The 13,246-nt window shown below is 37.6% G+C and overlaps 2 protein-coding genes across 3 annotated transcripts in view; one reads left to right on the top strand and one right to left on the bottom strand.

Annotated features, from left to right (window-relative positions):
• The window catches only part of LOC127618302 (galectin-related protein A-like), a 5,140-nt gene extending 2,006 nt beyond the window's left edge, over positions 1-3,134 (top strand). For both annotated transcript variants that reach the window (XM_052090685.1, XM_052090686.1), the window contains exons 3-4: positions 1,484-1,673; positions 1,904-3,134. In XM_052090685.1, the coding sequence (XP_051946645.1) occupies positions 1,484-1,673; positions 1,904-2,047 (334 nt within the window). In that variant the 3' untranslated portion in view covers positions 2,048-3,134. The remainder of the gene's footprint in view (positions 1-1,483; positions 1,674-1,903) is intronic.
• Positions 3,135-3,424: 290 nt separating this feature from the next.
• Positions 3,425-8,046, bottom strand: LOC127618289 (pleckstrin-2-like). The gene is made up of 9 exons (XM_052090668.1): positions 7,906-8,046; positions 7,638-7,802; positions 5,893-6,083; positions 5,716-5,807; positions 5,203-5,390; positions 5,002-5,103; positions 4,332-4,415; positions 4,109-4,187; positions 3,425-3,858 (listed from the first exon to the last, which is right to left on the bottom strand). The coding sequence occupies exons 1-9, from the start codon at positions 7,960-7,962 to the stop codon at positions 3,731-3,733; spliced, it is 1,086 nt and encodes a 361-aa protein (XP_051946628.1). The 5' UTR covers positions 7,963-8,046; the 3' UTR covers positions 3,425-3,730.
• Positions 8,047-13,246: the final 5,200 nt, after the last annotated feature.

Below are 13,246 nucleotides of genomic sequence, written 5' to 3'. Positions count from 1 at the left end.
AAATGTTTATGCGTACAGTATTTCATTTAAAGTTTCAGTTTTCATTATCGATTTATCTTTTGTTGACAAAGGTTGTGCATAACAGCTGACATCACATTTGTAACAGCTGTGAAGTATTTTTTAAGTCTGTAGTTTTGACCGCACATGCTAAGCAATTTGCATAAATACATTTGACTGAATAAGACACGATAAAATGTGCTCACCTAAAAATTGCTGGTTCATGTTTGAAAGAGCAGTGTAACTGATCTAAACCCAGACTAGCTTAAACACGTACGATCAGATTCGGAACTGGACCACGGATCGTTTCTGATGAAACGCATCAAATCATTCATTATATTACATTAAATAAAGAGACTCTGAGAAGTGGTGGTGTGCAAAAAAAACTGCCGTTACTCTGTTGACTAAATTAGAGAAGTGTAGGTACATTGTACAGGTGAGTACCTGCCCACTTAAAGCACTGCCTCAAGTCATCCCAGATGTGTATGACTTTCTTTCTTCTACAGAACACAAACGAAGATTTTTAGAAGAATATCTCTGATCTGAGGTTCCTCACAATGCAAGTGAATGGAAACCCAAACTTTGAAGCTCCAAAAGCCCATAAAGGCAGATTAAAAGTAATCCAAGTCTCCAGTGGTTAAATTAATGTCTTCTGAATCAATATGATAGGTGTGGATGAGAAGCAGATCAATATTTAAGTCTTTTTTTACTATAAATCCTCCTCTCTGCCCAGTAGGTGGTGATATGCACAAAGAATGTGACTCACCAAAATCAAAAGAATGTGAAAGTGAAAGTGGAGATTGAGAGTAAACAGGAATTGATAGTAAAAAATTGTAGAATTTCTGGTGAACAGCTTCACTGCCCATGATACTGGAGGGAAATAATCCACCAATCAGAGAATCACGGTGAACAAAGTGTGCCAAATGAGCCTGACAGCAACCAACCACTTCCATGACACGCTATGAATGAGTCGGCCTCCCTATATACTCTCAAACTACTTACAATATATATTTGCATATACTGTATATAAATATTTTGCAATAAAATGAAAATATATTGTTTCTATACAGTACAATACAGTATCTGCAACATCAAAACAATAGTTTGATATTTTTATTTTGTTTTTAATTCGATTGCATCATTCGCAATGTTTCATAGGACAGTAGTTCATTCCATCATAACAGAAGTTAAGTACACATCTGTCTTTTTGTACGATTTTACTTTTACTTCAAGTCAAAGTTTATAATGTTGTGATTCACCTCAGAGCTGGTTGATTTGGTTCATGGTTTGGTACCCTTTATGAAGTATTTCATGAAATCCCTATGGGAAACAAAATGAATGAGAAAAATTATTCTGGAACCAAGATGTCTGAAAAACTGGACGGACACTGTTGTTCTCTATTGACTTAGTCAATTTGCTCTGTAAAAATACACAAAATACTGTTACACAAACTGCTCTCTCTCTCTTTGTCTGCCTGTCTCTGTAGTATGGTGGTGTTAGTGTCGTGCCAGTCTAAAGGAGAAGTGGATGAGGAAATGGAGGGTGATGTGGGGCTGGAGCTGAAGGTGAACTTTCCAGAAAAGGCTGTGCTTCGTAATGCTCGTCTGTCTGGGCAGTGGGGTGCTTCAGAGACCGCACTCTCTTTTTTCCCCTTTGCTCCAGGAGAGTCCTTTAAGGTAGATGATGTGTGTGTGTGTGTGTGTGTGTGTGTGTGTGTGTGTGTGTGTGTGTGTGTGTGTGTGTGTGTGTGTGTGTGTGTGTGTGTGTCTGTGCATTTGGAAGGATTGATCACATCTGATAAGTAAATATTTCGTCATGTCACACCTACAATGCTATGGGGGGTTCATATAGAATTCATTTAATTTTCTTCAGCTTATTTGTTTCCTTTTTAAATTCTCTTTCTCAGATGGAGATTGTGTGTGAGCACCAGCAGTTCCGTATTCTGGTGGATGGGCAGCCTTTGTGTGGTTTTGCCCACAGACTGACTCAGCTAGCCTCTCTCACTGCTCTTAGAGTCTGTGGAGATCTACAGCTCACCAAAGTGGCTTGAGCAACATGGGATTTGCCTGCCATGGTGACACAGACAATTCGTAGAACCAACTCAGCTGAGGTTTTAGAATCTTAAGCCTATTGTACACGAGTCCAGAAATCCCTCAGTTGATTTGAAACTTCTAGAACTCCTTTTTAGTTGGTTTTGGATTTATTTTGGTAGGCTAAGTGGCCTTTTTCAATGTATCCAGTGATTGACATTTGCAGTGGAAAAGATTACAAATACTGAAACACTGGGCTCTTTAGCGTATGCTTAGAAACAGTTGTTGGAGGGAATATCCAATAGAGCTGTGTTACCTCATGTACAACCAACTTTAAACCCAATCCAGAAAGCATAAAATTAACTTTTAAATTGCAACAGATAATGCATTTTATGTTTATGTGTGAATCAACCTGAATGAGTTTTCTCAGCTCAAGCTGTTATATTTTGTTGTTCTTCAGAAGTTTTTATGTCAAAAAGAAGGCCCAACTAGATATCTTACTCTTAAACCTTTATATGGTTACTCCCTAAATGTTTTTGTTCCCTTTGTGATTAGATATGGTTAGTTAAATTGGCTCTTTGATACAACAGCAAAAGTGCCTTCATTTGTTCCTGTAGATGCACTTATACAATAGAGAGTGTGTTGGTAGTGGTAACTGTTGTAGTACAAATTAATTTGTAATAACATGGTATATTTGTAGCTTAGATTTACATAAAAATGGTTTTAATTTGTTCAATAAATTAGTTAAAAATGATTGAACAATTAGTTCAGTCATTTGAATAGAATAACTCTTAATTACAAGAGAGTAATTTTCTATCTTTATTTTGTTCATCTGAATGTACTGCAGCGGTTTTGATGGATAACCAGAGAAATGTTGTTGCCTTTTGCGCCATTGCATTAAAAACCTAAGCATTGTCTCCTGAATGTTCACTTTAAAATGCAATTGTTTTGGTTTGAAGAAAATGGACTCAAAGTCTGAAGCCTTGTACTCTGTGATGGTGCTGTCAATTTACAGTGCAATGTTGCAAATTTAGCATGTATTAAATAACTTATTATTCATGGCAATGTTTACATTTAATAATCGCAATATGTAAACAGTAAACTTTCTTAACCTTTCTTAAAGATCTGATTTGTGCTGTTGTTTTTTAATGTGTTTGTGTGTGTGTGAGAGAGAGAGAGAGAGAGACTGTGTGTGTGTTTGGGCATGTATGAGACAAAGATGTAGTGTGTTTTGAACCATAGCAACAAACCAACAGATTGTGCAATATGAAGTCAGTTCTGTCAACTAATTACCTGGCAGACAAAAGAGAGACAGGCTAAAATATGGTCTTTTACAAAACTGCAGACAAGCCCATCAGAGACATGTTTCAATAACAATTATTTAAATTAAACCTTTATTGTACACAATTTAATAAAGAACAACATTTAGATTCATACACTGAAAGCATACACTGATCAACATTAGCTCTTTCTCAGTTACATTCACAGAATGTATAATCTGAACATTTCCACCTGTAAATTCTATTGACAGGTGATAAAGCCTGGTCTTGTTTTAAAATGGTATTCAACATAAACAAGCCTTTGATGACTAGGTTAAGGCTTCATCTGCACCCAGTGCAGTTTGCAATTGATAACACATCACAAGATTTACATATAAATATATAAATATGAGATGTGCAGTGCAGAAATAATTCATCTTTCTTTCAAGTCACTAGTCTAATAGCTTGTATCCAGTCCATGCTCTCCTCATGTGTTGGGGCCTGGATGTAATAGTGCGTATCCGTCTTAGTGATGATTTTAAAGAGGTTCCCCTGCACTTTACCTTTAACACCTGAGGATTACAAGAAAGCGACCATTAGCTTCTGTTTACAGAGGACCTGTAAACATTACACTGCTACCATGACAACAGGACCTGAATCATTGTTTAGCATTTTATATCATTGGTAAAATCTGTAATTACTATGTAAATATGTGTTGGTCTGGGAACTCTGCTAACTGACCCACCATAAACAGACACACAGGTAGTAATAATCACACCTAAGAGACTTTCGAAGGAGAGGCGTGAGGCAAGTCTGACTTACCTGATGGAGTGCCGTTATCATCCAGGGCAGACACCAGACAGCCACGAAGAGATATCCTGCCAACTGGAGTGATGTCATCCTGAGAAGGGCGATCATCGCGGGAAGTAGACAAGTTAGCACAAACAAAAACTTTAGTTTTAGCCTTGACATCGCTTACACAATCTGTAGAACCACTTGATTTGTGACAGGTATGTAATTGCCTGTACTATGTAAGCGCTCTCACCTTGCTGGGGTCGTAGTAGTGCAGGAAGCCAGGCTCCACCCTCAGTACAAACAATCTCACCTTCCAATTCTTCACCTTGTGTCCCTGACACACAAATACACACATATTGACATGTGACATCACAGAAAACCCATTTCTGTCCAGCTCTCTGGTTCTCTACCTTCCTGTTGTACAAAACAAATCTAAACTTTGTTACACTACATGGCCAAAAGTATGTGGAAACCTGAACACCACACCTATTTATGCTTATTGACCTTTTCTCCCCCATTAACACAGGCATAGGAAATTTGTTCTCCCTTTGCTGCTATAACAGCTTCCACTCTTCTAGGACGATGTTTCACTAGATGTTGGAACATGGCTGCAGATGGACAGATTTGCTCCCATTTAGCCACAAGAGCATCAGGCAAAGACGATGAGGTCAGGCACCTTTTCTTTATGGAACTCACTTTGTGCACAAGTGGCATGCTGGAACAGAAAAGGTCCTGTTTGCCCCATTCTACCAAACAATGTTTGTCTAAGGAGATTGCATGACTGAACACTTGATTTTATGTTCCCACTACTAACTGGTGTAAGCTGAAATAGTCGTACCAATTTTATCTGTTAATGTTGTTATACTGCAATACCATACCACATACTGACAAAACTATTTTGATTATAGTGGAGTGCTCACCTGTTTGAGCAGGTATCCTCTCTTCACCACTTTTCCACTGAGCTCCACCGCAGACAGAGACTTCTCTGCTTTCACACTACCTCGCTTCTGGAAGCTCTGAGACTGACGGAGAAGTCACATTCATTCAGTTAAGTTAGGATAGGATTGAAAAAGGATATGAAATCAATACAAACAGAAAAGAGGAGAGGACATAGTACTTACAAAGCTGTAGAGTGCAGTGGAGTCATCAAGGAACTGCTCTCCAAGAGCAGCGTTCCGGAGAGCATCAGCGCTCCTTATACCAATGGGTCGCAAGGAGCCCTCGTCAAGTAGCGTGGATGCTAATGTTACTGCCTCCACACGGGTCAGAGCCAGCTTATTAAAAACCAGCCAATCCACCACCGTTGAGCCTGCACACACACAAACAGAAGTATACATTAGGTGTCCATCACCATATATTAAAGTAAACATATAGGTGCAGTATGTAATGTATGCACCATTAGTGGCACCAAATGGAATTGCAAACTGCTTATGAGTGCCTTATAACTACATTGGCTCAATTAAAGGCGTGAGTTTGGGGCAGGAGGGAGTGTTTGAAACTTGATTGATATTTTCGCAATATTGTTTAGTGCCACTAGAGCCACAAAAATGACACACTTAATTATTAAGGAGCATTCTGTCATGTATTATTACTGAATGTAAAAAGACAATGGGATCAGTGCATGAGAATCTGACCTGAGAAACATTTGGTGTACGAGCTGCCCTGCTCAACATGTCTGCACAGCCGAATACCGGCATGCACATCATACATGGAGTCCACCACCTGACTGATAAACAGACACAAATCTTTAGATATGACAATATTGAAAAAACTAACACACATGTATTGATAAACTTTGTACACATAGTCACCTGAGGTTGACATTGTGAAGCTGGAGGGATGTGAGAATTGTATCTTGTGGTAATGATGGTGTCTGTGCATCATTTGTGTTGAGCTTCTGTACTGCTGCACCAATCGCTTTAGCCCATTCATCACGTTCTTCCCTCATGCAAGCCTCAAGGAAGTGCTCCTCTGAAGTGGTGGTCTGCAACTTCAGCACCAGCTGCATGATGTAAAACATGCATTTACTCACACAACTGCCTTAAAGTCACCATGAAATCCAAATTGTCATTACTTTCTTAAAGGGAAAGTTCACCCAATAATTAAAATTCTCTCATCATTTATCGCTCATCAATCCAACGCGCTTACATCACATGCGCATACTGCTGCGGACCGGAAGTAATGGTTTCTAGTTAAAAAGTACTTTTGTACCAAAAGCAATAGTATCGCTTTAGAAGAAATGAATTTAACCGCTGGAGTCTTATAGATGACGTTTATGCTGACTGTCTGTTCTTTTTGGAGCTTCAAAAGTCAGATCACAGTTTACTTGCATTTTAAGGACCTACTGAGCTGAGATATTTTTCACTTTTTCTTCAACTATGTTCCGCTGAAGAAAGAAAGTCATACACAACTGGGACAGCATGAATTTTCAATTTTGGGGTGAACTATCCCTTTAATAAATGCCCCTGGGTCTTATTGTAAACTATTCATGGGTGCACATTATTCCACAGAAAAAAGTTTGTAATATTTTGCTCCGCCTCTAAAACAACGTTCCTTTTTGGCTGAATGTGACCAAGTTTTCTTATTTTTCACCCCTCCCCTCAAATCATAATTTATGATCTCAAGTCATAAAGAGATCAATTTCACAATCCAGTCAATTCTCAATATGCCAATATGACAACATTTGTGGCATAATGTTGATTACCACAAAAAGTTATGTCGACTTATCTCTCCCTTTCTGTAAAAAAAAGCAAAAGTCTGGGTTACAGTGTCTGGGTTACATGTAACTTTGACTATTTCTTTGAGGAATGAGTCAAAACTATTTTACAACATTCTGCCACAAATGTTGTTGATTGACAACTGTATTGATCCTGGAAAATTACTATAATCACAAGCAAGAACAGCCCTGAACAACTGTTTGTTGTGCAGTGAAGTGCAGCAGTCTTCAGCATAACAAAGCATTCACTACCATACCACAGAAAGTTGTGTTCCAGACATGTTAGTGCATGTGAGTTCTACAAAATATAATAATGAAGAGTTTATTCAAGAAAGTCTAAACCTGTTAGTAAAATCCACAACACAAGGCTATGAACATTTAAAGCACACACAGAGACACTCCCAGTAAATGTGTCCAGGGTTATCTGAACAAAACCACTGATAGTGAGGGTGGAGGAATAGAGAGTTGATATGTATGTAGAAGCTCCAATCAGGACACACACCTCATTTACTCATACCACTTTTCAATGTTTGTGTCTTGAGATTAAATAATAGTGTTGATCAATAGCATCAATAGCTTCTGAATAAATTTAACACTTTAGTGTAGACTTCCGAGGGCACCTTGAGATCCCAGCGCACTAAGTCGCTTAATGTGAGGAATAAATAAAAGAACCATAACAAAACTAACACTGTTTGCCCATTTATGAAGAAGCCACAGTATATACATAATGGGCCTAGTTGACAAAGGGTTGTGTGGATTATTTATGTATGTATTTCTTTATTGTTAAAATCTTTACTTTACATTACATATTAGCCTACATCATTGACTGTCCTAACTTACCGGTCTGTTTTCGTACTCCAGGTAAGGGCAGGTGATTATGCAGTTATTTAGCAGTATGGTCCCTCGATGGCAAGAATTCCGTTTGCCACTCTCATATTTATAATACAGAAGTCTGTCCAGTTTAAGCACAAACCAACGCACTCTCCAGTTATGGACCACATGACCCTAAAAGAAACATCATTTTGGAACATCACATATTATAAGTCCAACTGCATTAAATTAGAAATGAATTTGACAAAAATGGATGTATGGAGAAAAACTCTCTTACCCTTTTCACCAAAAACCCTTCTTTAAGGACGGATTTATCTTCTGATGCTGTGCCCATGTTAACTTCACTAGTCCAACTGTATAGTGTAATAATCACTGTGAGCAGGTAATTTTATAGCTGCTGTGGAATTCCTTGGAATTTGCGTCACTCACTGTGCAATACACATCCCATGTGGTATTGCGTCCTCGGGTGTGCACAATGGGTGTGCACAATGGGGGCACGCGCAATCAGCGCTGAACAAGAAAAGTTTGCCCGGAGGGCTTAGTTTAAGGAAAAATGAAATAAAGACGTAAAGAATAAGTTGTAAAGTCTTATGAATGTCAGATAGAGTTAAAAATGAAATGATAGGCTACTTTTAAATTTGACCTGTACGTGTGTTTGGTGTACACTGTTCGGAAGTTCTTCTATTTTCATGAGTCATCCAAGACGCAGTATAAAATGAGTCAACTTCAGGTGAGAATCATCAGTAACATGACCGGATGTTTGTTGCTATGGCAGTTTAGAATTCTAAATAATAATAAAAAATAATAATAAATCCATACATTTTGACAATCATTTACAAATATGGCACACCTGGTAAAAACACAATAGAACAATAAAATAACAATAAAAATATAACAATAAAAACAACATAATTGTTAAGCATAATATTTGTTAGGCCTATTAATATTTTTTTTTTTTTTTTTTTAAAAAGTCTATTAAAAGCCTATTAAAAAAATCATTATTTATTACCAAAACGATTAAAAGCCTATTTAAAAAAGTTATGTAATACATGTTAACATGTATTAGATACAGACATACAAATAAATAATTTCTCAGCATTTTCAACAGCAATCACTGCTTTGTCTACAGCCACTGGGGGGTAGAGTTTTTTTTACATTTCATACCGATTTTTATTTCTAAATTAAAGTCAATCTCTTTCTGATTTCACTGTGAGATCAGGCTGTGGACTGTTTTTCAAAATATGATTTTATTCTTTAGACAGAGTAATGGTGAACGCACTGTTCTGTACACAGAATCTTACTTCAAAATGTTAGAAGTTCTGTAGAATGTTTTTCTGTACACAGAATGTCAGTTTGCGATGTTATTTAAAAATGTCATAGAATGTTATAATCACAGAATGTTAGTTTTGATATTTGAGAATGTTATTCTGAACATTGTCTGTGCTGATTGACTGATTATTGGTTATTGAAGAATATGAAGGCATACAAAGTTGAGCAGGGACACTCTTACACAATCTGTGTGGATCATGTGCTGAGAATGAAGCGGCCATGACGACCAAACCTCAGTCTGAACAAGGGGTATTCATTTTTCTTCACTTCTCTTTTACACCACTAGATGAAGCGCTTTCATTGCAATTGCATATTTCCAATAGTATCCAGCTGCAGACCCGAAGCACCACCAGTTTCAGAACCCCAGCGCCAGAACCTGAAGTGAGGGGCGGAGCTTACGTTCTAAACCGAGTAGCGCCACCTAACGTTTTGGAGAGTAGGCTACACCACCAGTTTCAGAACCCCAGCGCCAGAATTTGAAGTGAGGGGCGGAGCTTACGTTCGAAACCGACTAGCGCCACCTAACGTTTTGGAGAGTACTTTGCTTTCATTACAAACGAAACATCATACTTTATACGTATGTTATAATGATTCTTTAAGGTACAGTACAATAAGCATTTTAAAACATTGATCTTGTGTAATATAATTGTATATAGTTATCCGTTTCATTGTATTATGAGAGTTACTTCCTGATCATGATGGTGAAAAAAAATGCTTGAAACTTATGGGCATTTTATATAAAATATACTTTATTTCACAAGAACATGTGCAGCATGCATTTTTCTTTATGTAAAATAAAACATGTCAAAAAACTAAAAAAGAGAGAAAATTCAGCATAATTTTAAAAGAAACAAAATATATACAACAAATGACCAATTCACCCCTAGGCCCATTTTATCATGACAATCCTGTATAAATTAAACTTAAAATGTATCAAATGAGGAATTCACTCTCAGGCCCATTTTGTCCTTACATTCTTGCTAAAATAACTCCATGTCATCCCTCAACACAAAATGAAATAGAAAGGGCTCTCTGGAAGCTTCTGACTGTTCCAGGAGATTGTTGCGGGCCTTTTCCTTGTCGTCTTCATTCATTCGAAATGTCTCTACAAGAGATGAAAGCACCACACAATAATCTCAACGTAAAAAAAAAACATCAACTATAAGGTAACATTAACTCACAAACAATGCATATAACAGAGGAACATGGAACAAACACTTTAACACCTTCACAAGATGTCTTCAAAACGTCACCGCAAGGCTCATTTACAACACGCAAAAATGTATCGAACCATCCGTAGAGTTTTTTTTTAATACAGTAAAGTATGACAACATATTCAAGCTTCATTAAGATGATAAAGTTATGCACAAATTAAATATTTAGCAGATAAACGCTGAACTTAATATATGCGATAATTTTTCACAACATGATGTCAAAAACGTTACACAACTCACCATGCTCTCCGCCATGCTTGTCTCATTGTCAATAACTCCGCCCCTCACTTCAGGTTCTGGCGCTGGGGTTCTGCAACTGGATATGTCTCCATATTTTGGACCTGAAGAATCAAAACTGAGGTAGGTACATATAGCCTGCTGTTCTCTGATCCTTGTTTTGAAAGCATCACATAAGTTGAAACACATTGCATGGTAAATTCTATAATAAAATGTATCGGCCTATTTAGAGCTGTTGAATGTTGTCCTGGGCCCGTGATGAGGTGGAGCCCTTTGTGCTTTATTGTATATGTGCTTGTGAATGTATGTTAACGCAGACAATTAATGGTCAATAAAATTGACTAATCTACGCACTAGTGGTTGTCTGATCCACAAAATAAACCATTTTGAATATAATTAAATATTAAAGGTGAGTTTGATAGGTGAATTTAGGAATTTTGATTGACAACTGGGAATATGAATTTCCATAATATTATACCTGACAACAAGGGCGAGTCTAGCCCCTTTTTAGGGGTGCTTCAGCACCCCTAAAAATGAGCTCAGCACCCCTAAAACTTGGAGTAAGAAATGGTGTTATTCTAAAAAAAAATTTCGTCTTTGACAAGGTTAAATAATGTCCAAAACATACTTCGTAGTTTGTGGTTTAAAATGTATGTGTTAAGGATGAAAATGAAAACACCCCCGCTTAGCAAATGGTATCATCCTCTTCTCTTCTTCTACTTCTCCTCTGTACCTGCACCGCTCAGCACGACCGTCATCCAGCGCGAAACACACGCAGAGTGAGGACCCGGTATGTAGTGTTGTGAATCAACTAAGTTGCTCCAAAGCTGTGTCTCACACTTCTTACCTTTTACCTAGAGTTGTTCCGATTCAGAAACCATATCGGTGAGTACTGAAGTCACCTGAATCACCATGGTACACCTATAATAAGTGTTTATTTTCGGACTATTTTAGTACAGCGGGTCGCCGCCGCTGTGGAGTAGCACGGGACCTGGGTGACTCGTCCATAGTCATAAACGGAGAAAACGGAGCGTGAAACAAAAACAGCAGCGCGACAAATAAACTGCGTACCTGTGTAGTGCGTACGTGTGTCTCTGTTGTTAAAGTTTATCGTTAATTTGATACTCATTTTAACAATCGGGAGTCATGTAAACATGACATCACGTGCGTCTTTTCTGGTCAGTCGTCATGGAAACATGAAGCCCTGGCGTTTGGACCAGAGTGAATTGTTATTCATTCCTAGATTTATATCTGTTATTTTTCAGTTGTGGCTGACTATCAAACTAGACAATAAAAGAAAGTTTAATGTGTTTCTTTTGCTGTATTTATTCATTCCTCACACACAGAGGATTTAACCTGAACCAGGCTTAACTCCTGAACTCCTAGCATTACTCTCTCTCTCTCTCTCTCTCTCTCTCTGTGTGTGTGTGTGTGTGTGTGTGTGTGGCCTGCCAGTGAGCAATGGACATATGACAGTTCTTTAAAAGAAAAAAGACAGATTCAGGTGAGAGACTAGGGACAGTCCATAATGACCTTGGTCTTGTTTTTTGTTTTATTTGTTCTTCTGAAAAGTGTTAAGCTAAAGTAACAGATAATGCAAACCAGCTATCTGTTGTTGTATCAAATTACTTATCTAGGCAATGGTCCCTTGCTTTTATTTTATTTATTTATTTCAAACCCACATTGGAGAATACAGCTTCTCTTGTGAAAGGAATTTTTGATTTAAAAAAGTTTCTAAGCCCAATAATAATAATAATAAAGACATTTAAAATGGCACGCCTCTGTGTGCCTTTTGATCATATCCTTAGAATCTGTAAATGGTCTCCATGACATTTTTGTGACATGACAAACTGACCTCAACTCTCCTGCCTACAATATATTTGTGTATGATTGTCAGTGCCAAGGGAAAGAGAGGGAGATGGAGAAGGAGAAAGGGAAAGGAGAGCATGCAGGAAGAACCAGGTGAGGAAACAACAATAAATTGACATATAGTGAATAGTGGCAAGCAAAACAGTAACTACTCATACTCCTATACTAACTAATTAGCATTAAGTAGCCTATATTACATTTACTTTTTGTAACATTATTTTACACCACATTTTTTCATAATAAAGGAGGAAAACAACAGGGAGAGTCCATAACGGATGAGAGGGAATTACATTTTGTTGTCCAAGTACCTGTTACTTTGTTCAGTGACAATAAAGTTGAATCTAATCTAACCAATCTGATGACTGTTGATACAAAAGGAGGCACGTGGAGTTAACGGTCAGGAAAAGTAGCTGAGTGATGAAGGTTTTGTGTTTGTTACAGGGGGCTGTCTGTGTGAACTCTCACAATTAAGCTGGTGCTCTGAAAAGGTCTAAAAAAAAAAGAAAAAAAAATCTGGATTTTGGAGTTAGTTGAACCAATGTTAAAATGATAAAGTTATTTTTCAATAGACATATTTTTAGTTTTTGTGTGAAAAGAGGGTGGGTGGTGGCAGTGGGGCTCATTGGGTGCTCAGCACCCCTAAAGCTCTGACCCTAGAATCGCCCCTGCCTGACACTACTGCAAAGAAAATTATTTAGCAAAGTTTAACCACATTTAATCAAATCATCTGTGAATAAAAGTGGCTTATTTTGTAAAATTAAACAGGTTAAAAATATCTGTATATTTACAGGACTTACAATGCTATACAATGATATTCTTCTAAAAATCTTCATTTGTGTTCAACAGAAGAAAGAAAGTCATACACATCTGGGATGGCATGAGGGTGAGTAAATGATGCTAGAATTTTCATTTTTGGGGTAACTATCCTTTTAACTCTAATAGGTGAGGTTTGTGGGGAATTCAAATCCT

Source organism: Xyrauchen texanus, chromosome 24, assembly GCF_025860055.1.
Source record: "Xyrauchen texanus isolate HMW12.3.18 chromosome 24, RBS_HiC_50CHRs, whole genome shotgun sequence".
NCBI lineage: Eukaryota > Metazoa > Chordata > Actinopteri > Cypriniformes > Catostomidae > Xyrauchen > Xyrauchen texanus.
Note: the sequence above shows the minus strand (reverse complement) of the source record. Positions and strands in the feature narration are given on the sequence as shown.

Excerpts from the sequence above, each read along its gene's own strand:
- LOC127618289 (XM_052090668.1), bottom strand. The coding sequence starts at position 7,962 with ATGGGCACAGCATCAGAAGATAAATCCGTCCTTAAAGAAGGGTTTTTG. Across the intron at positions 4,416-5,001 it reads GAGGATACCTGCTCAAACAG|GGACACAAGGTGAAGAATTG; the intron begins GTGAGCACTCCA and ends TTTGTGTGTCAG. Across the intron at positions 4,188-4,331 it reads ACTACTACGACCCCAGCAAG|GATGACATCACTCCAGTTGG; the intron begins GTGAGAGCGCTT and ends CGCCCTTCTCAG.